At 36.1% G+C, this 21405-nt stretch overlaps 1 protein-coding gene across 2 annotated transcripts in view; it reads left to right on the forward strand.

Moving 5' to 3' along the window:
* The window catches only part of LOC117291174 (golgin subfamily B member 1-like), a 99327-nt gene that overhangs the window by 28912 nt on the left and 49010 nt on the right, over positions 1 to 21405 (forward strand). For both annotated transcript variants that reach the window (XM_033772750.1, XM_033772751.1), the window contains exons 14-22: positions 8885 to 9064; positions 9500 to 9757; positions 10573 to 10667; positions 11290 to 11327; positions 12345 to 12505; positions 12997 to 13088; positions 13317 to 13357; positions 14414 to 14445; positions 15477 to 15611. In XM_033772750.1, the coding sequence (XP_033628641.1) occupies positions 8885 to 9064; positions 9500 to 9757; positions 10573 to 10667; positions 11290 to 11327; positions 12345 to 12505; positions 12997 to 13088; positions 13317 to 13357; positions 14414 to 14445; positions 15477 to 15611 (1032 nt within the window). The remainder of the gene's footprint in view (positions 1 to 8884; positions 9065 to 9499; positions 9758 to 10572; positions 10668 to 11289; positions 11328 to 12344; positions 12506 to 12996; positions 13089 to 13316; positions 13358 to 14413; positions 14446 to 15476; positions 15612 to 21405) is intronic.

Genomic DNA, 21405 nt, shown 5'->3' on the forward strand with positions numbered 1-21405 from the left:
TTTTACAACATCTTTCAACCCATGCATTTTATAACAAACGGTTACGAACGCTTTTCAAAGACCAACTCGACCGATCCAAGGCAACGTGTTCCTTTAACAACAGTTATAACTCATTGTTGTGTAATTTCTTAGTGAAAAATGTGACAATGAGTCTGATACATTTCAATTCTATTGAGCATGTAAGTGGCATGGCTAATGAGATAGCTTTTCTCTTCATGCTTGTTCAACTCATCTTGAATCTGGTCTTGTAAAATAAACGTTGGGTCTTGCAGTGTTGGGAATTTTCCTAAAAATTTGCTAAAATTTGAGCCATGCAAGACTAGTATCTGCACTTTTTGTGTCCCAACCTATATTTGAAGTAACAAACCTGTGAAAGTTTAAGCTCAATCAGTCATCAGAGTCACAAGATAATTGTGGGGAAAAAACCTAAAATGTTTTTTTCCTAGGTCTGTTTTTAGACATCAGCATTTTTGACTCACAATGTCAAAACTAATTGCTTTACTCATTTTTCAGAAACTAAATCATTTCAACCAAAAATATTTCAATTGATCACAGTTATCTAACTCTGCCCATCTCTATGTTAGTTGTGTGTAACTGTAAATCTGTGAACATTCATATTTTCAATCTTACCAATGTTGTCGTACACCCTTTAAAAACATAAACAAATTTATCTATTTTTTAATTTTAGGAAAATTATTTCTTGTGAACTTTGATATTATGTTGACTCTTGCGGTTTTGCATCAGCCTTTATCTATATAGTGTTGAAAAGTTCAAATTGATATTTGGTGTGCGCAGTGCAGGCTCATCTGGTGGTATTTGTAATGTTTTTTTAAATGTACATTTTTTGTAATTTAGCGTTTGTGCTGGGAGGACAGTTTTATCTATTTACCGATCATAGCAACAACTAACAATGCAATTTATCAGCTGCTTTGCCCCTCAGCAGTAAGCCGCCATACATTGTTCAGTCCAATTTCATTTTTAAAGCCATTCTCTACAATTCTTTGCATGAACACATGGTGTAAATGAAGCATATTGTCCACATTCATCCATAATGTATTTAATTGAGTGACTGCATAAAAGACTTGTTTACTCAAATCATTTTCTAGTAATATGAAGATAAATTAGGGGCACGCTTTACAGACATGCAAGACATGAACAGAATTTATTTTTAGAACAGACCCTTTTGTTTTGATTGTATTTGTAGTAATTACTCTATATTCATTTTGACCCCCTTTTCTAATGTCAAATGCGGCTACTCTCTGTCACGCTTGCCATTTTGGGAGTCAAATTACAGTTGATAATTATTGTAAGCATGTAAATGCTGCAGCATGTAAAATGCATGCCATATACCATTAATAACACTGTTTAATACTGTGAGAAAATAGAAAATTAGCTGTTTGCAAACTGCATATAAACCAATAGGGCCTATGGTATAAATGAAAAACAAAAGTGATTGGCCTGACGCTTCAACCCTAGCAGAGTCTTTCTTTATGGCTAAAAATAGACAATAATTACTGTATGTACCACTTTGACTTCCGAAATGGCCCCTGACCAAGTTTTGTGATGATGATGTCAAGAAGTAAATTGAAAATATACTGAATGGGCTTTACACAACTTTAAAAAGGCAATAAATAAGCCAATACATTTTTGTTTAAATTAACAATTATAAAACAAAATTATGAAGCAAAGTAATATCAAATATGAAATGAAAGACAAAACAAAAGAATAGCAATCTTTGGATGAGACATTCACAGCAATCTGTTTTGACTTTTCATTTGCACCGTTGAAGATTTTCACCTTTTCACCTTTTTTATTGAAAAAGGGAAGAAGTGTCAGCTAATTAAACTAATTGGGGTAGTCATGAAAAGCAAGAAAAATAGTGCCTGCAAAATAAATTGGTCGACCCACTTAATTTTTTTTTTCATTCACATATTCTTGACTCTGAACAATACCCACTATAAGAAGTATACATCAGTAGCATTTCAAAATTAGACAAAATCAGGTGCAAGAGTTTAAACCCTTAAACAGCTACCTGAGCGGAATGTTTTCAACAGAATTGGTATTTTTACTTGTTTATAATGCACTTGTTCACCATTTTAATGTAATTTTGATATGTGTACACTTCTGAACTTTTCGTAATTATCGATTAAAAAATCAGGCCCCTACCTAAAGGTTTTTTGAAAAACTAAAAACACTTCTGCCGTTGAGAGCGGGCGTCAAAGGACAATGCCGCTGACGTCATTTGTGGGAGTTTGCTTTGTTATACATCCACGCGGCAACAAAGCGGCTTTATCTACTTATGACGTTTTGAGAGTGATTACGTAACGGGGCTTTTCGCCAATCTCGCAGAAAAGCTCTGGACAAGGGCATACAAAATGATTGTTTTTTTACACAATTGAAACCTATTTATAATCATATGACTCGATTTCCTTATTCATCGAAAACATTTTAAGTGGAATTCAGCAAAGTTCACGACTTGACATTTTCGTTCAAGCAGGTCTTTAAGGTCCACTGTCGGGATAGTATCCAGACAAAACTCTTGCTGTATCTTCTGTCAAATTGGAGCCCTGGAATTCAAGAGGCTTCATCAGGTCCTGAAGCATGTGTCTTCATTTCCAATATTCTTCCTACCAAGAGACAAAAAACAATCATCGCGATTGTGGAATTCTAGCATTGAAAACAGCGATGGCTGTGAGCTATTTCTAGAAACAGATTGCAACCTTTCATCAAAGTAAATAGACACCATGGAAATCAGGAATTTTTCATTTCAGGCTTTATGTTTTCTATTGCAAGGGAGTTTTTTTCCTTTTTTTCTCATTAACCTTCATTTTGAAGGGTTGATGTAGGTAATACATTTATAATATGTGACATAACCATAATATAAATCAAACTATTTGTATTATAAAACAAAATTCAAAAAGTTGACATAGTCTACAAATTACTGGGGTTAATTTTTTTAAGAACTGTGTTTTTAAATAAAATTGAAAATGGGCACTTGATTTTATATAAAAATAAAGGCCTAGTCTTTGCTTTAGCTGTTTTCTCGTTTATGATGTGTGAGTCTGTATGACCCTTTTTTTAAATCTCACTTTATAAAAGATAAAGGTTATATTAGATGACAGTTAACTGACATGCCCCAGGGTTTTGTACACATATACCCACTCTAACATACAGATCCATTTATAGATTGAAATTTAAGATTAAAAATTTTCCCTTTTCAAGTTAATTAATAAACGAGTGTGTACATAAATTTATGAATCCATCCACAAGGGGGGTAGGCAGCGAAGAGAAAAAATATCGGCCGAATGACGTAAGAGTCCAAGAGTACACAAACAGTACCTTGGGAAGTTGAACACCTGTCTAATTTATTCCCTCTAACGGAGAAGGTGGAATTGCTGTAGAGCTGAATGGATGGTCTGTATATCATACAGACAATTATTAGTGTTGGACTTAATAGTTTAGACCTTGCACTACACCCAGGGTGTTCAGAGCTTGAAGTGGTCGCTGTAAAACACACATTGGATAACACTCTGTTTACTGACAAATAGTTTCACGCTGTTCAAGTGAAAGGTTTTTAATAATATCTCTTCAGTTGATTTAATGTTGATATATTTGTATAGTACTGTAAATGTAGGAGCTTGTTTATCAATTAGAGGATTGATGGGAATGTAGACAGAGCAGAGTAGTCGTGGCTGACTGGTCTAGTATACTGGACTCAAGCTTTGATGCTTCTGTAGCAGGTGTTGGTTCGAGTCCTGGTCTTGACACTTGTGTCCTAAGCAACACACTACCAGAAAATAGAGCTGCAGCAACTCTCCCTGATTCTGCAGAAAGTTTCTAGAAAATAAACCAATCTTTCAATGTTGTGATGAGCAGATATGAAATTTTAATTAATAAAGTTAAATTTAACTTTAATATTAAACTTTTCTCGCCATTCGTGCATATCGACTTGCATTATAAATGCAAGTATCAACCAGATGTGCTAGTTTTTTCATTGTGGGAACCCTGGGGGTCTGCATTTGACATTTAACATTAGAAAGATTGAAATACTAACATAAAATAACATGGATACTATTTAATATATAGCAGTGTAGTTTTTGTGGGTGCACCATTTCAAAATCCCTTCTAGAAGTGGTTGCTTTCTGAGTAAAGAGAGATGGTTTATTGTAGTAAAATTTGTACACAGTATAAAAATGGTGATTGTGGACAACTTTTTTCTCCCCCACTAATTTGTGTGACTCTGATGATGACTGATTGAACTTTCACAGGGTTTTTATTTTTTATACACTTTGTGTTGGGTCACACAAAGTGTGAATACAAGTCTTTGACAATTACATAAGTTTGACTTCTCTCATATTCAAAGTAAATATTAGGTTGGCGCACGGGTATTTTTTGTTGTGGCTGAGCAGATTTGATGGTCTCGTCATCAAAATATGGGTTCGAATCCTGGTAATGACACTTATGTCCTTGAGCAAGAAACTATAAACTATAAATCCTTCTTATCGTAAAGGAATTGAATTGGTACCTGCTATGGGTGGAGACTGTTTAATGTGAATGATAAGTAACCTGTTTGCCAATTTGGTTGCCGGTGCTGCATACTCCCAAGGAACTGAGATGTTTTTCTCTATGGTTTTAGGAATGCTTAATAATGGCCAATGAACACGGAAAGTAATATGGAAGGCTTTTTCAGAAAATGTTGACAGGCCAACAACTTTTTATCTGCCTTCCTTTTTTCTATTCAAATTTACAACCATAGGAAACTGAAAAACACTGTACACAAGTTAAGTGTGATCGGCAATTTCCTCCTTTTTTGCATTAGAAATGTGCATGTCTGTGTTGAAAAGCGCTTAATAAATGCCTGTTATTGTGTTTTTATTCAGGTATTTTCCTTATTCAGGTATTTTCCACTGGGGTTTGCTAATATTATGCACAAAACCTCCACTATCCTGAGCTATTGATTTAAGTGGGAGAGATATAAATATTGAACGTGGTTGAGTATGTATCCCTTGAATTCATTCAAGACTTCCATATGGTTGTTTTTTTCTTTCTTTGAATTGGTTTCATTGATGTAAACACTTGGGTTTCCCGATCAATTGAGAAAAGAGGAAAAAACAATTTCTGTGCAAAGTCTCTCATTTTTTTCTTCCGTTTCATCTTGAAATGATATGTAAATCCCAAAGTACAGTGTGCCAAAGATTGAAGCAGTAACAATGGATCTGGTGTAATATCCTTGATTATCCTTTTAACCTTCTGTCAAGAGATAAAGGAGTTTCCAATCGGCAGGTGGTTCATCCACTTAGCTCTAACCCTGGAGGTTGAGGATTGTTTCAATGAATTATCAGATTATGGTATGGACTTCCTTGTTGTTTCCCTCTGCAAGTTTATAATCAATCGTGGTTTTATTGTGTCAGGACCCATCATCTACTTCTTGTGAGTGCTGATTAGTGGTTGTTGTTTTTTGTTGTCTCCTAGCTTGATTTGTGGAATTATGTTACTTTCAATTCTGTGTTTGCTTTTTTTCATATTCAGTTTTGTTGCTATAAAGTACATTTAAAGTTATTTTTAAATGTTTTATGTATCAAAGGAGTTGAAGTGTTGTACTTGTATCTAGGTCAATTGACATAGGATGGACTTCTTTTCCTAGAAAGTTTGCCAGTGGATGATTGTTCGAGGGGAGACTGGAATTCTCAATGTGAGGTCATGGATGGTTCAGCTGCATTGAATCAGTATAAACTACATAATGTTTGCAACATTTGTCTCTGTGTGCTTCTGTCAGCTGTCGAAAGGATTGAAAAGTGGGAAAAGAAGATACTGAATGTTGACGATGGTTTTCTATGAAACAGACACCACAAGATGCAGACATCTCTTTGCTCTTTGATTATTACTTTTGGTTCATCATGAAGAGCTGTTTGAGCGTCTTCACTACTGTGGTGTAGTCACATCAGTATAAAAACATCTGAGCAATGTCCTGACACCTACGCTATTAACTAGACACTGAATATTCTCCAGAATGAGAATTTCTTCTCATGTAGGAAGCAACTCACAAATATGAAAACCCCAATGCTTGCGTTAAGCTGACTACACCTTGTAATTCTAAACTGTACTGTACTGCAACTTGACCTTGATGAGTAATTAGGGATATAACAATGGGAGATCTACTGACAAGCCGATACTACGGATTCTTTAATGGGATATCCTTGGTGTCTCTCGGGACAGAGAGTGAGCGGGTGAGTAAACACAGAGATTTAATAAATCGTCTTGTATCAAATGTCAGTACATGTAACTGTCTCTAGTCACCCATCATGTCTGATACAATGTGCTCGGGCAGAAGTGAAGGCTGAAATTTAATGATAGTCAGACTTAGTGTTTTTATGTCATGGGTTGGGGCAAGGTTCGACAGATAAGAAATGGCAAACACACCTACAAGGGTTTCAAAGTAATCTTACTTCCTACAATGAAGGACAGAAAATGAGAAATTAACAGAGTACATGTTTGAGTTTGCACCTTAATTAACCCTTTGTATTGCTTGATAATTGAAGAAACAAAAGTACCTTCATGTTTCAAATGGAAACATTACCAGATGAATAGCAGTGTTCTCCCTTAACACTCACTGAAAAGTTCAGGGCAAATGCAAATTATTTTAATTATAACATCGAAGTAGTAATAATATCGACTGTCTTATATAGCGCAGGTTTCTACCAAACAAGTTACTCAAGGCGCTGAGTATATACTCTCAGAAAGATAGGTTATTGCAGTGATGAATTCTGAGACCCCATTATTTAGCACCTTGTTAGGATTTACAAGGTGCTACGGCGCATCCAGCAGCCACAAACAGGAACACCGAGGTGAACCCCTTCTCTTTTCGATAAGTGCACTTGGTTTCTTTTGCATGTGTTACACAACACATGGGACCAATGGCTTTACGTCCCATCCGAAGGACGAAGCAATGGCTATTAAAGTGTCTTGCTTAAGTACACAAGTGTCACGGCTGGGGATTCAAACCCACACTCTGCTGATCAGAAACACCAGAGTTTGAATTCGGTGCTCTTAACCGCTCGGCCACGACACTTCCAATTATAGTTTTAGTGTTGGCATACTTGTTGACATCAATCGCCAGTTTCTGCACTATAGATTTGTTTGTTTACCGATGTTCGTTACTGTTTAACTACCCGCAGCATGTAGCTGATCACTTGCTGGTTATACTTTGCTGTGTGTTTTTCCAATTGTGACGGAAGAAAAAATCATTTAATACACTAAAGTGGCAGACCAATTTTAGTAGTCATAAACAAAGGCGCTTTACCATGTATAAATTAACTGCAAAAAGTAAAATAAACCAGCAGGAGAAAATTAACCAATGACCATGAGGAGTGGGCCAGAATGTACCCAGGGATAATTACTCTTTTAAAAGAACTTCAAAAACACCTCATTGTTTTCAACAATTCTTGCTAAGCTTGGCACTTTTCTCTCTTTATTTGTTGACAAACTGCATGACTACTAATCCTATACACATACTGGTATGATGATCAAACTTATAAAATGTATCTACCTTTAATACTTGAATTGGAGAAACATGAAAAAATTACAATTATTATTCCACTAAAGGAACATTACAGAGTTGGTTTTTGCTAACAAAACAGTTGCTGGCAGTGTAAGCGCTTTCTGTAATCCACCATATGCATAAACTGACAAACCTGTCGTAGTTTTAGATTAATCGGCCATCTGGGTCACGAGAAAATATTGAAAACATTATTGCACATTTTGCATGATATTGATAAAATAAAATAGAAATTTAAACGCTCACTGAGCAATAAACTCCAAACAGGAATTTAGTTTTACTTATTTATCCTCAAATATGACATTGCAGACAAAAATATTTCATGAGATGTTTTCTACTATCATCATCATCATTACACCTTAAAAAATGTATGTAAATCTGTGATCTTAGACAATTTTTTTTCTTACCAATTCTGTAATGTTCCTTTAAGTTAATGAAAGTTTCAAAATCTAGAAAATCAGTTCGCTGAATGTTATCGTTTTAAAATTCCAGTTTATAAATCAACAGATAGAGACATCCAATCTAATAAGATGTAGACAACTTTCCTAGAATTGCAATTTAATATAATTAGTGTGTTGTTGAAAGCAATTATATTTTCTCCCAAGGATTAATTGACATCAGACTCCTTGAGATGATTGGCCTCGAAACCATCCCAGATCAAGAACACCCCTTTTTTACTAAGATTAAATCCAAGATTGAAGGAGGGTAGCTTAATATTTCTTTTGGCAGTTGCAGGAGGAGGGGGGGAGGGTAGTTCAGTGGGGTTAGCTGAGGCTTGGATATTGATGAGTGATTTCCCAAGAGGCACATGGATGCAGTGCTATTTTTCTTGTTCCCAACCAGAATCATTCCTCACCAGTTCTTGTCAGAGCCAACACTGTCTCCAAAAAGAGTTTTATACTTAGTTGTACCAGCAAGAATTTTTGTTTTTACGATCGACACCAGGTCGCAGAGCTGCTAACTCTTGATTCTACAGAAGGTTCTTTGAAAATAAACCATTCTGTCCATGTTCTGATGAACAAATTTCAAAATGTCTCTTAACATGGTACTTTGTTCTACTTTGTTGAATGTAATTCTAAATATCTCTGTGACTGTAGTGAACAATTTCCCTGATATTGGCAGCTCAGCATCCAATTCTTCAAACTTCACTAGCATTTTTGGGGTCTGTATGAAGGTGTATTACAGCTCAATGTTTGAAAATGTCTGTGTTTTTATGTTTAAACACAGACAACAGGTGTGTGTCTACCTCCATGCCAGATTATCAGAAATAAAAAAGGGTTATTTTAGCTGTAAATTTCATTTTCCTTCCCTCTTTCTTCTTTTCTGCAGGTGATGAAAGCTGAGAAGACCAAACTGGAAGGTAGACTTTCCGAAGTCTGTCAGGAGTTAGACTCCTATCGAACCCAGCAGCTTATAACACCACAGGAAGTCAACAGCATGTCTCCATCATTATCCCCAAGAAGTGAATCAGGACTGGGTAGAAGTCTACACTCAGAACTCAAATCAGTAGTAAGTCATTGAAGAAATCTCTGTCAAAGTTTTATTCATTGGATCCAGTTTATGTTCTAGTTATTTATATTTGTTTAATTTCTCTGGTATAAAAGTACAAGAGCACAAGAGCTGTCAGGAAACTTTCCTTTCTTGCGGGCACGCATAAATATTAAGATGAAACATAGTTTGGCTTTTACCCTAACACCGATGTGTAAAGCACATGTATACTTCCCCAAGTTGTGTGAAAAAAAACATCCACAGTCAAATCACTCAGATAGGATTCGAACCCACAACCTTTGGCACTAGTGGATTTTTTTCACAGAACTTGGGAAAGTACCGCGTATACAGTGCTTTTTATACATCAGTGTATGGGTAAAAACCCAATTATATTCTTTATCATGATGCAAAATTAAGATGAAGTAAAAAAAAAAAAATTATAATTATTTTGTTTAGGTTTCTGCAGATGAAAACCTGCCCTCCCCAATCTGCGGCAACGAGGATTTTGATTTTGAAAGTCACATCGATAGTGCTAGCTCATCCACCGCCAACACTCCCGACACGCCATCATCGTCATGGCAACAGCCCTCCTCTACAAACCAACTCCTGGTTCATTTCCGACGACGGAAAGACGATGTGATGAGGCAGCTGCAGAGCTTCCTGGTCGAGGAGGATCAAAACAACGATAATGGAGAAGAGGGATCGTCTTCCAAGGTGAATACCTAGAGTTGATATCCAGGTCTTTCCTTTTTTTCCTCTTTAAAAAGGGGGGTAAAATGATTGATTGTTTAACCTGCTGGAATATACAGTACTCACCCTTTTTGGTTTCTGAATGTAGATAATAGTGGATTAAGGTGACTACCTCGCCACCTTTGATTAGAAAAGACTACATTCACTTAAAGGGACAATATATTTGTTTGGAGCCGTTTCATTGTTTTAATATTTTATGTAGATGTTTACAATAAAACTTATAGGAAAATTAAGTTCACATTTTTGAGATATTGCCGAAAATCTGGTGGAAGCATGAAAAGTCTGACCTTTTAACCTAATTTACACGAAATTTTTCAGAGTTCGGGGGTCAAAATATCAATCCAATTCAATCCATTTTCTGTAGTTACAAGCTTTTCACTGTGGCAACATTTCACAAAGCCTGTTGGGAAAACAATTTGCTTAATACTTAATAAAAAAGATTTGCTTAGCAAAAGTAGATTTCCAGCCCAAAAAACCTTAAAGTTTACTTTGTCATGACTGGCACCAATCATGTTCCTGCTTAAATTAGGCCCACAAACACATATGACACAGTAAGTAAATGATTATTTTCAAAATTTACAAGAGCAGGAATTGAACCTGCAGGATTTTAATGTACTGTCGTTCTACTAGCATAGTTGGTTGTCTCCCTGTTGTTGGCCATCTCCCTATTTTGTCAATATCTTTGTTCGGGGTGCCATTCAGAAGCCATGTAGAGTGATATACACTCTCTTAACTGGAGGTTTTAAAATTTAAATTTTGTTGTTTTTTATCTTGAGCAGCAGGATAACTTTACAAAACTTCTTGAAACGGAACTTGACTCAATGATGGACAAAATTACATCTTTAATGAAATCAAGGAAAAATTTTGAACACAGGTAAGGCTGACAATAGAAATACTGATTTGCTCAAAATGTTAACAAAGAAAGGGCTAGTGACTTTTTAGAATTTTTTCTGATTTCATGATTTTGTATAAACTCCTGGTGCCAATACGTGTTCTTAAAAGAAGTAAAACAGTCACTAGAGGGAGAGAGAAATAGTCCACGATTTGTTCAAACCTGAAGGTTAATGTTTCCGGTGATGCACAGAGTACGCAAACCTCCTGAGTTGTTAGATCTTGTAAGTTCTGGGTCTAGAGTTTTGGGATAACACAGGCTCAAGAGCCATTTTCAATTATGCAAAATCTCATTCCTGAAAGAAGATCAGATTGGCTCAGTGGTTTCTTTCCTTCTTCCCCTCTGTGGACACGGAGTTGATACCCCACCTTAGACTGGAGCCTTGCATGTGGTTTGGGTTTTCAGTCCCCAACTGATTGCCTGGTTTTCCCTCTATGGAGTTTTCCCCCCTCATTTAAAACTGAACATTTCTTCTTGTTTCCTATCCATCCTGTGGTTGGCGCTACTTGTGCTGTTGCATGTGTAATCAAATAAATTATTAAAATAAAAAAGGTTTTAATCTGAAGCTATACTTGATTATTGTTCCCATTTCTTCCCCCACCAGAGCCAACAAGTTGTCCTTCATGTTGCGGAGTTTGCAAGGTAAGATCATGGAGGTAGAATAAGATAGTGAGATTCAGTTCAGACAATGTCACTTCACTCCATAAGTAAAAAAGATTCTGTAGACCTCCTTGCATATCTTCACCATCTGATAGGTACAATAGGTGCACGTTTCAAGGAGTCTGTGTGATGATTACAATCAAAGATTATAGAGCAGCGCTGAATGCACAAGATGGTGGATATGGCTGAAATGTGATGCACTGGGCGCCATTTCAGCAAGCAACTCCTTTAACACAAAAATTGATCAAGACCATTGCGGATTATGAGTAACAAAACATTTGCTGATGGAAACGGCGCCCAAGAATACTTCATGTTCCAACAATATATAGAGCTCTAGAATCGTTGGTTGCAATATTGATATTTTGTACAAACAAAGTAGAAATAGTTAAATGCAAAAATTGATATTGATACATTTGTTTATGCGCGCAGCTTGTCTTTATGCGTAGCCGACTTGGCCATGTCACCTTGGGAGAAACATCGCATAATTGAAACTGAACAACTTCAATCCTCGTTGTATCTTATTTCCCTGGACGGATTTGTGAAATATTCTCACTCTAGTTCATGGGTGTAGATCTGAGTCCAGATTACCATATTGGCATGGCTCGAATAGTTAACAGTACCTTCATATCCAATTAGTATGAGGCGTTTAATTGTAGTAGAGAGTTCATTCTTCAATAAAGATGATTTTATTTCCTTAAAGAACACGGATGACTTGGTTCAGGTAGTTGATGGTACGTTCCAATACAAACATTGTCAAGGGTTTTTTGTAGTAGAGAAGTTTTTCATCAATAAAGATGATTTTATTTCCTTAAAGAACACAGATGACCTAAATGTCCAAAATAAATATATTTCCATTGTTAGACTTATTAAGCAATGGCAGCCATCACAGGCTTTATGGGAGATTATTTTGTATTATTTTGAATTTGTATTATTGGTTTTTATTTTCTCATTAATTCAATGCTGTGTTTACTACTGACATCTTGTCTCTTTCCTCAAAAGATGACTACGTAAGAATTTCTAAGAAGTATGAAGAAGCTATCAAGCACTGTAAGGAGCTAACATCTACAAAGTGTGAGCTGGAGCGAGTCAAAGCAGAGAGTGAGATCTTACAGTTTAGTATCCAGACAGGCAAACAGAGAACACAGGAACTGGAAAGAAATGTAAGGCCCCTTCAACTTCTATTTGTTAAATTTGTAAGGAAAAAAATGACTTGATAATTGTTTTTGTAACTTTGTATTTTAATAGAAATTGTTTTAGAAGTTCTTAAAAGTCTTAAATGTCAGTTCCATCTGATACCTTTTCTTTGGCCCTCTTGTTTGAGAGCATGGAGGTACAAATAGAGGAAGTCGGTTAAATCTTGGGGTACAGTCCACTACGCCCTCTTAAAGGATTAAGCAACCATGATGGGGGAAGTCTGGCACTTACTGTAAACGCAGGAGATCAGGTTGGCTTAGTGGGTTTCTTTCCCTACCTTTTACCTCTATGGACCCTGGATCGAGCCTTGCATGGGGATTGAGTTTTCAGTCCCTACATTTTCCCAGTGTTTCCTGTTTATGGTGTTATGTGCTTTTGTGCTGTTGGATGTAATGAAACAAAATAAATCATGAATTGTTTAGTTTGATTTCATTTTGACATGTTTGTTTATTTCCAGCTTTCATCCTGTGAGTTAGACTTGGAATCAGCTCATCAAGCCAATCAGAAATACCGTCAAATGGTTGAAACCCAACTAGGGGAACTTAGAAGGTATTTATTAGATGTTAGTTTTTCCATCCGGGATAAGGAATATAGCTATTCGTTTTACCCTTAAACTGATGTGTATTAAGCACTGTATACTCGGTACTCTTCTAAGTTCTGTGAAGAAGAGAAACGTTATTCACATAGTTAGAGTATGTTTTCATCTAGAACCATAACAATTCAAATCATTTACTTACTAGATGATGTCCCAAAACAATGTTTGTTTTTATTCCACAGGTTGTTCAAAGAAATGGAAAAGAAGTACAAAATATCACAAGGTAATTCATTGAGTAGAGTGCATTACTAAAAAGATTGAATAGTTACAAAATAATAATTTAACCAATATTTACATTTGTAGGGAAACCTTTAAACTCTAGTGACAATATATCTGATTAAAGTTTATGATTTATTTAAATTTTTCTTTTGGCAAAAACTCCAAGAGAGTTTTTCTCAAACTCTTATTAATGGCCACAATAATTTGACCCTAGCAGCATCTTTTTCAAAGACTAATTAATGGCCGAACATTGTGACCCTAGCAGAGTCTTTCTCAAAGGTTAATTGAAGGCCAAAGATGTTAACCCTAGCAGAGGCCTTCTCTACAACTAAATAATGGCTAAACATTTTAACCATATCAGAACCATAGCCACATATTTCTCAAGCAGAGTCTTTCTCATTTTAACCATATCAGAACCATAGCCACATATTTTTCTAGCAGAGTCTTTCTCATTTTAACCATATCAGAACCATAGCCACATATTTCTCTAGCAGAGTCTTTCTCATTTTAACCATATCAGAACCATAGCCACATATTTCTCAAGCAGAGTCTTTCTCAAGGCTATTAATCATAGCCACATATTTTTGACCCATTGAGAGCCTTTCTAAAAGAATGTTGTAGTTCGTTAAGGTGAAGATGATTACCTGCATGGAATGTGTATTAATTACTCTCTTTAAAGGCAGTGGACACTATTGGTAATAACTCAAAATAATTACTAGCACAAAACCTTACTTGGTAACGAGTGATGGGGAGAGTTTGATAGTATAAAACATTTTGAGAAACGGCTCCCTCTGAAGTAATGTAGTTTTCAAGAAGCGTCTGAAAGCACACAACTTCGTGTGACAAGGGTGGTTTTTTCTTTCATTATTATCTCGCAACTTCAATGACCGATTGAGCTCAAATTTTCACAGGTTTGTTATTTTGTGCATATGTTGAGATACCCAAACTGTGAAGGCTATTTATTTTACAATTAACAATAGTATCCACTGTCTTTAAAACGTAGTAAGCAATGTCTCTCTCACAATGACCTCAATAATTTTATATATGTTTTTAATCTTAGACAATGCAAGAAAACAAGAGGCAGCCTACAAGGTAAGATTTTTATTAATTGAACAAAAATCCCCTAAATCAAATTTGTTTTCTTTTCTAGATTTGTATTTTACTTCATACTTATAAACAGTATTAGGACAGTTGTTTTAATATAGACTAGATGGAAGTCTCATTTGTAATTGATTTGGGTTTTTTGGGTCCGGTGAGAATTGCTTGATTGTGTGAAGGAAACAAACCTGGGCACGTTAGCGAGTCCCTCTGTTTGAATATGCACAAAACTGCCACAGTCTTTTGGCTTATAAATGGCAACAATTTAAGAAAATCAACAATATATTTCTTAATCCTATTTTGGAATTGACCATTTAACAATTGTACCTTAAAGGGAGACAAATAAACATTTGTTTCAACCCTTACCACCACAAGCCACCGTTATTCAAGTATACTTGTATTTATTATACTTTGTGGGACTGAGGACTGCTTGTAAAAGGTCAAGTATAAATACATATAATCAGAGTCCTGCAGTTCAGGTTGATTTGGTGAATTTTGTTAGAGTGGGAAGGATCCCAGTAGATCACAATGCTATCTTACAGAATGGTATCTATCTAAATTGCAGAATGGTAAAAATGTCAAACCATCAGGGAAAGTGTGAAAAAAACAAAAACAAAAAACAACAACAACAACAACAACATTAACCGTGACAACAACAACTAACAGAATAAGTTTTAAATTAAATTGTGGCAAAGGCAATTAATTGGCAACCAGACACGTTATACAAATTTGTTTTAACATACAATTAAATTGTTAAGGGGTTTTTAACACCTTATAAAAACGTTCTTAAAAAAAACGTTATTGAAAAAAGAAAATACACATTTTAAAAATCATTACTTGAAAAGGTTACTATACTCAAATTTCAAAAGCCAAACTTCTAAAACAACACTTGGAAGAATACTCCTGACCTTTCCATGAGGTGGTTGATAACTATTACTCATCAAGCACCCCCCCCCCCCTCTCTCCCACCCCTATGACACACATCCTTAAACTAAAGTGTCATACTGCCCTCTATATTCATCCAGTCTAAAACTGCCCAGCAGGAGTCTAAACACAGTTCACATGTGAAGGCAATCTTAGATCTAGTCCAGAGTAGCTGCAGTAATGACCAGCTGAAGACCTTGAGCTCTCAGGAGGAACAGGGACTAGCAGTTTATGAGGTAAGTCTTAGATCTCACATGGGTACATAAGATAGAGGGTATGCTTGATGAAGAAGTGACCAGTAATTCACTGCAAGTTTCGTCTGTGTTATGGTATGGTACTTTTGTGAAAGAAATAGAAAAGGGAGAATGTGTTTTGTATCCAGTTATGTTATTATAGAAAGTTGCTAAGCTTTTGGAAGGGTAGTGTATTGCCGGCTCTGGAATGTTGCACTTAAGTGATATGGTTATAATCTCACCAGGAACAAAAGTCCCCAAAGTTATGGCTCTACTGGTCCTACATGTATCTCTATGCTCTGATTATCATGGGAGTGATCGGAACTAGAAGTTTTGTCTGTGTTATAATGGTATAGTGTGCCTTTGTGACAGTAATGGAAAAGGGAGAATGTGTCTGGTGTTCCTGTTGTATGCTGTTATGTTATTGCAGAAAGTTTGTAAGCGTTTGAAGGGTAGTGTATTGCCGGCTCTGGAATGTTGCACTTATCAGGAAAATAAGTCGGCAAAGTTAGTGGCTCTGACCACTCTATGCTCTGACTGATAGTCCTTGCTCTATGGATTAACAAGGGAGCGAGAACTGCCATGGGAATTTAATTGCATGGACTCTCAGGTATGACTTTTTATTTTTGTCATGGGTGGTAATGAGAGTAAAACAAAAACATTTGTTTCACCCAAAACAAATATTTTAAACATGACTTTTAATTGTGAAAATAATTGTTTGTCCTCGTCCACGAGGTTAGACCATGGAGGTAGAACTTCCACACTACTTATTTAATGACATGTTTATTTTGGATGGTTTTACACAATCCCTTCATAGGCAAGTTTATGTGTGTGTTAAATTGTTCAGCAGTGAACCTCCCAGTTAATTTCACACTTAAAAGTTCCTGTTGGTGTCCCCCGCTTCTTTACACACACACTCTGAAAAAACACTGTTTTCCAGTTGTACATGAAGCAAGGTTAGTTTGGGTGTGACTGGATTATCTTGGGGAACAACTCTATCCTTAGGTACAACTAGGTTCAAGTTACGCTTGAGTTAATCTTCTATGAATACTCCATGTACGTACATAAACCTTTATGTACACTTTGTATGAACTATAGATTTTTTCATAACACACTGCGCCTTAATGTAATGGGTGACTTATTTTGAAATATTGACATGGATGTCCAATGTACAGTGTGTGAATGGTTTACTGCTTATTTTTGCCTAGAGAATTGGTAAGCAATATTTTCTTCTTCAGCAACTTTATGGAAATAGGCCACTTTATAACAATTTTTTTACAATTCCAGCTTATTTATCTTTTACTTTCACTTGACCTAAAACTGAACCTGAGTTTCAGCCACAGTTTCATTGTTTGCGCTTCTGTGTTCCCGCTTTGAAAGGAAGTGAAATTATTTCAAAGCGTATTGTATTATTATTTAAGTGTAATTGGTTCATTTCAAATAAGTCTATCATGATAAGTGGAGAATAAACTAGAAAACACCTTTTAAATATAAAAAGGCAAGCTTATTGGGTTGCCGATAAACACATTCTGAAAAGATTGTTTAATGCAGCCAGGCATGATTTTGTTTGCCCTTGGACAAATCTGAATAATTAACCTATAACCCTAAATGTCTATGAAAGCATACACCATGGTTACAATGTAGGTCAGTCCTTGTTTTCAATCAAATATTCCTACTTTTTTAAGTACCAAATATCATGATTCCAGCATACTTGTGCCAAACATAAACAAATTCAATTTATTTCGGCCAAACATCAACAAATTTGGGTCTAGAACGCCCCACAGTTTTGACAAATCCTGGGAAGAACCCTGGTAAATATACACTGTAAACGACCACCCTGATTCCAAACCGCATGACATTTTAATTCCACACAAATATACTTTATGACCAGATAAATTTTACTGAGATTTTGCTTCAGTTACTGAAACTGTGTCAATACGTGCCTCCAACCTTTTGTGAAGCTGACTCGAAGTAAAACACAAATTCCAGAAGAAATGTCATTGAAATATAAAATAAACAAACTGACAGAGTCGATCTTGGCGAAACGGACGTTGATTATTTTACTATGGGAAAATATTTAGGTTTCCACTTCCCATGTGATCGAAATAACTTTGACATGACTGTATTTGTAGAAATGAGAGGGAAATGGTTTAACATTGAAGAGGAAATAGTTTAAATTTGTACAGGAAATGAAAAGAAACATTGCAATTAACTGTACAGTAATGAGTGACAACTGGTTGTACTATTTCATATAAACTCAACCGTGTGTGAAATACTGCAGAAAGTGTTGTGGCATTATACATTAGTTTAACCATGGAGGAAGAAATAGACTATTTCTTCCTCCATGGTTTAACTATCCATTGTGAGGGTTATCATGAAAACTTACCAAGTTAATCTAAAGTGCATTTTAGGGTTGTGCACAACATTGGTTAAACTGAAAATTGTAAATTTTACCATTTCATTTCATTTCATTTTATTGGAATCACATTTCGTGGCCCACAGACCAAATTGCATATGAATTATCAAATAGTAAAAACATTCACAGCACATACATGTACGTTATAGATGGTATAAACATTGTCACGGTAGAAACTTACACTTAAAGGCAGGATACACTTTTTGTACTTGGTGATCTAAACATTATGTGTAGAGTAATAAACCTTTGAAAATTTGGAATCAATTGGTCATCAAAGTTAAAGAAAATAATATAGATTAAAAAAAAATACCCTTGTTGCATAGAAGTGTGTGTTTTCAGATGCCTGAGAACCTGAAGCCTTTGTTTTTGTGTGTTTTTTTGGGGGGGTAACTTCGAGTAAAATATATCATACACACTCTATTTAATGATGTTCATGTTATACTAGTAGTAGATACATTGTACTGCAAACATAAACACCAAGGAATTTTGTTTATACTAAAGGCAAAAGTTTTTGTTGGCTGAGATGAAGTAGTTTGACCACTGCTTTTAATTTTGTGTCAAAGTGTGTATCAATATTTGAGTACACAGATCCAGGTCCAACATTTACTCAGAGTGAAAGTTGATACAGTGAGGGTCATTCTATCAGATGTTGTGCTTGCATCAATACTTCTTGAAGAAACTTTTCAGATGTTGCTCTTTCATCAATACTTCTTGAATAAACTTTCCAGGGGGTAACAAGACTGTTTGAATTACTGGAGTTTGTGGTTTATACAACCCTAAGATTAAGTGTTTAGACTTGGTGTATGTGTGTCAGTATATGTTTCTATAACCATCAGGGAATCGTATCTCTATGTATTACCTTGGCTTGAATAACCTTAGTAAGAATGAAACAAATACGTTTACACTTACAGATTTTGAAATAACTTACATGGTAAAAAAGGATGGTCATGGTAAGATGGTTATGGTGGAAAATGTTCCCTTGGACCAAAATAATGTTGCCTTAAATGATACAGTTTTTGACAAAAATGGCTAGACAACTAATTTTTATCTCACAAGTCTGAAATTCGGTGTTTGAAATCAGTGATGGGGTTATTCACTAGTTTCTTGTGACTTTGATGACCGATTGAGCTTTAACTTTCATAGGTTTGTTATTTCATGTATGTTGGGTCACTACAAAGTGCAGATACTGATATTTGACATTGACCAAAGAAACTTGAAATACAATGAAGGTGAAGATGACCAGTATTTAGCCGAGTAGTGTAATGTTGCACAGGCTGCATACTCCCCACCAGGGAGCTGAGATGGTTTAAGGAGTGATTTAAGGCCCAGTGACCAGGGGTAATAATGTGAAGCGCTTTGGGACGCCCTCCGGGTGTGAAAAGCGCTATATAAAAACGGGTTATTATTATTATTATTTATAAATGCCCCTTTTAAAACCATTGCTCTGACTTGAGATTAGGCTTGGGGCTTGGAATTAGGCTTGGGCTTTGGCTTTGTCTTGGCTTTGGGCTTGAATATTAGACTTTGGGCTTGGGATTAGGCTTACTTTGGCTTTGTCTTGGCTTTGGGCTTGAAGATTAGGCTTTGGGCTTGGGATTAGGCTTACTTTAGCTTGGCTTTGGGCTTGGGCTTGAGCTTGGAGTTTGGGCTTGGACTTATAGCTTTGTGGTTGGGCTGTCAGATTTTGAAAAATGGGTTTACATGTACCTTCCAGGGTTTTAAACAGACTGGCAGAGCCCAAGCTGAAGTCGTGGTTTTGGAAGCAGCCAAACTAACCAGTATCTAGTGTCTATTCACACTATCACTGCCTTATCAACACCCCCTCCTCACCTCAACACATGACCATGCATATCTGCATTATTTTCGCTTTGACTATCCATTGTTTTCAATTGGCACTGACATTCTTGGGTGTACTTTTTTCAATAGAGTGGGTTGACAAAGGAATCGCAGGATCCAGCTCAAAGCAAACAAAGTCAGTTAGGGATCTACCCAAAATGGATTCGTCTGTAGCTCACTATGGAGCTGATTAATTTTGGTTTTACCCATATACACCGATGTGTGGTAGCACTGTATACTCATTACTTTCCCAAGGCAACTTGGGTGGGATTCAAACCTTTGCAATTCTAGAGCAGTGTCATACCAAATAGACCAACAAGGTTGCCAGCTAGCTAGAGGCAAACCCAAAATTAATATTTGTAATGACAAAAGGGCATTAAATTAACATTTTCTCTCAATTTGTAAAAATGAATCAAAATCAATAAATTAATCTTTTTCTGAGAAAATGAGTGTTACATTTACTAAACAGTTACTCGGAGACCACTCTTGATCAAGTGCCTCCATTTACCAGCTGAGCTCCAAAATATGCAAAGCCAATTTACAAAATGTAAACAAACTCCACTAATGACCTTATAGTTCTGACCTGATGATTTCATCTTTCGATGATGTCCATAGAATGTGCTGTTTGCACAAATTTTGGTAGATCCCTAACTGACTTCTTTGCAGGGGTGCAATTGGGTTCGATCCTGACGGTCTTTGTCAACCCACGCAATTGTCAAGGAAGTATACACACTAGAATGTCAGTGTCACACTGAATGCCAGGGACAGTCAAAGAGAAAATAATGCAGTTATGCATGGTCTATTATTTGGGGAGAGGGGGAGGGTCAGAAAGGTCTAGTTATGGGCGTGGGGGGGGGGGGTAGGCCTACTGTAGTCTCTCTGTAACCAGAAAAGTAAGCAGTGATAGTGCGAATAGAAACTTTCTGTTATATGCTTTGCCCTCTCGGGGCAGATATTGGGTAACCATAGTTGCTGATTCTAAATATTTTTTCACTCATTATCACAATTTCTAATTTATTACATTTTATCTCATTGAAATTTTGACTGCAGCTTAATACATAACTGGCTCAATTTCATAGAGCTGCTTAAAGAACGGTCCTCTCACTTGGTGTATCTTAACATATGTATAAAATAACAAACCTGTGAAAATTTAAGCTCAATTCGTTTGCGAGATAATAATGAAAAAAAAAACACCCTTGTCACACAAAGTTGTGTGCTTTCAGATGGCTGTTTTCGAGACCTCAAATTCTAAGTCTGAGGTCTCAAAATAAAACTCGTGGAAAATTGCTTCTTTCTCGAAAACTATGTCATCCCAGAGGGAGCCGTTTCTCACAATGTTTTAAACCATCAACCTCTCCCCATAACTCGTCACCAAGTAAGGTTTTATGCTGATAATTATTTTGAGTAATGATCAATAGTCTCCACTGCCTTTAAGCAAAAATTATTGCTTGACAATTTTTGGCCTAGCAAAAAAAAGGAGGATACCAGTCACAAATTGTTGGTTGTTAACCTTAATCTGCTAAGCATAATTTTGCTGTGGTTAGC

This window comes from Asterias rubens, chromosome 6 (assembly GCF_902459465.1).
Source record: "Asterias rubens chromosome 6, eAstRub1.3, whole genome shotgun sequence".
Lineage (NCBI taxonomy): Eukaryota > Metazoa > Echinodermata > Asteroidea > Forcipulatida > Asteriidae > Asterias > Asterias rubens.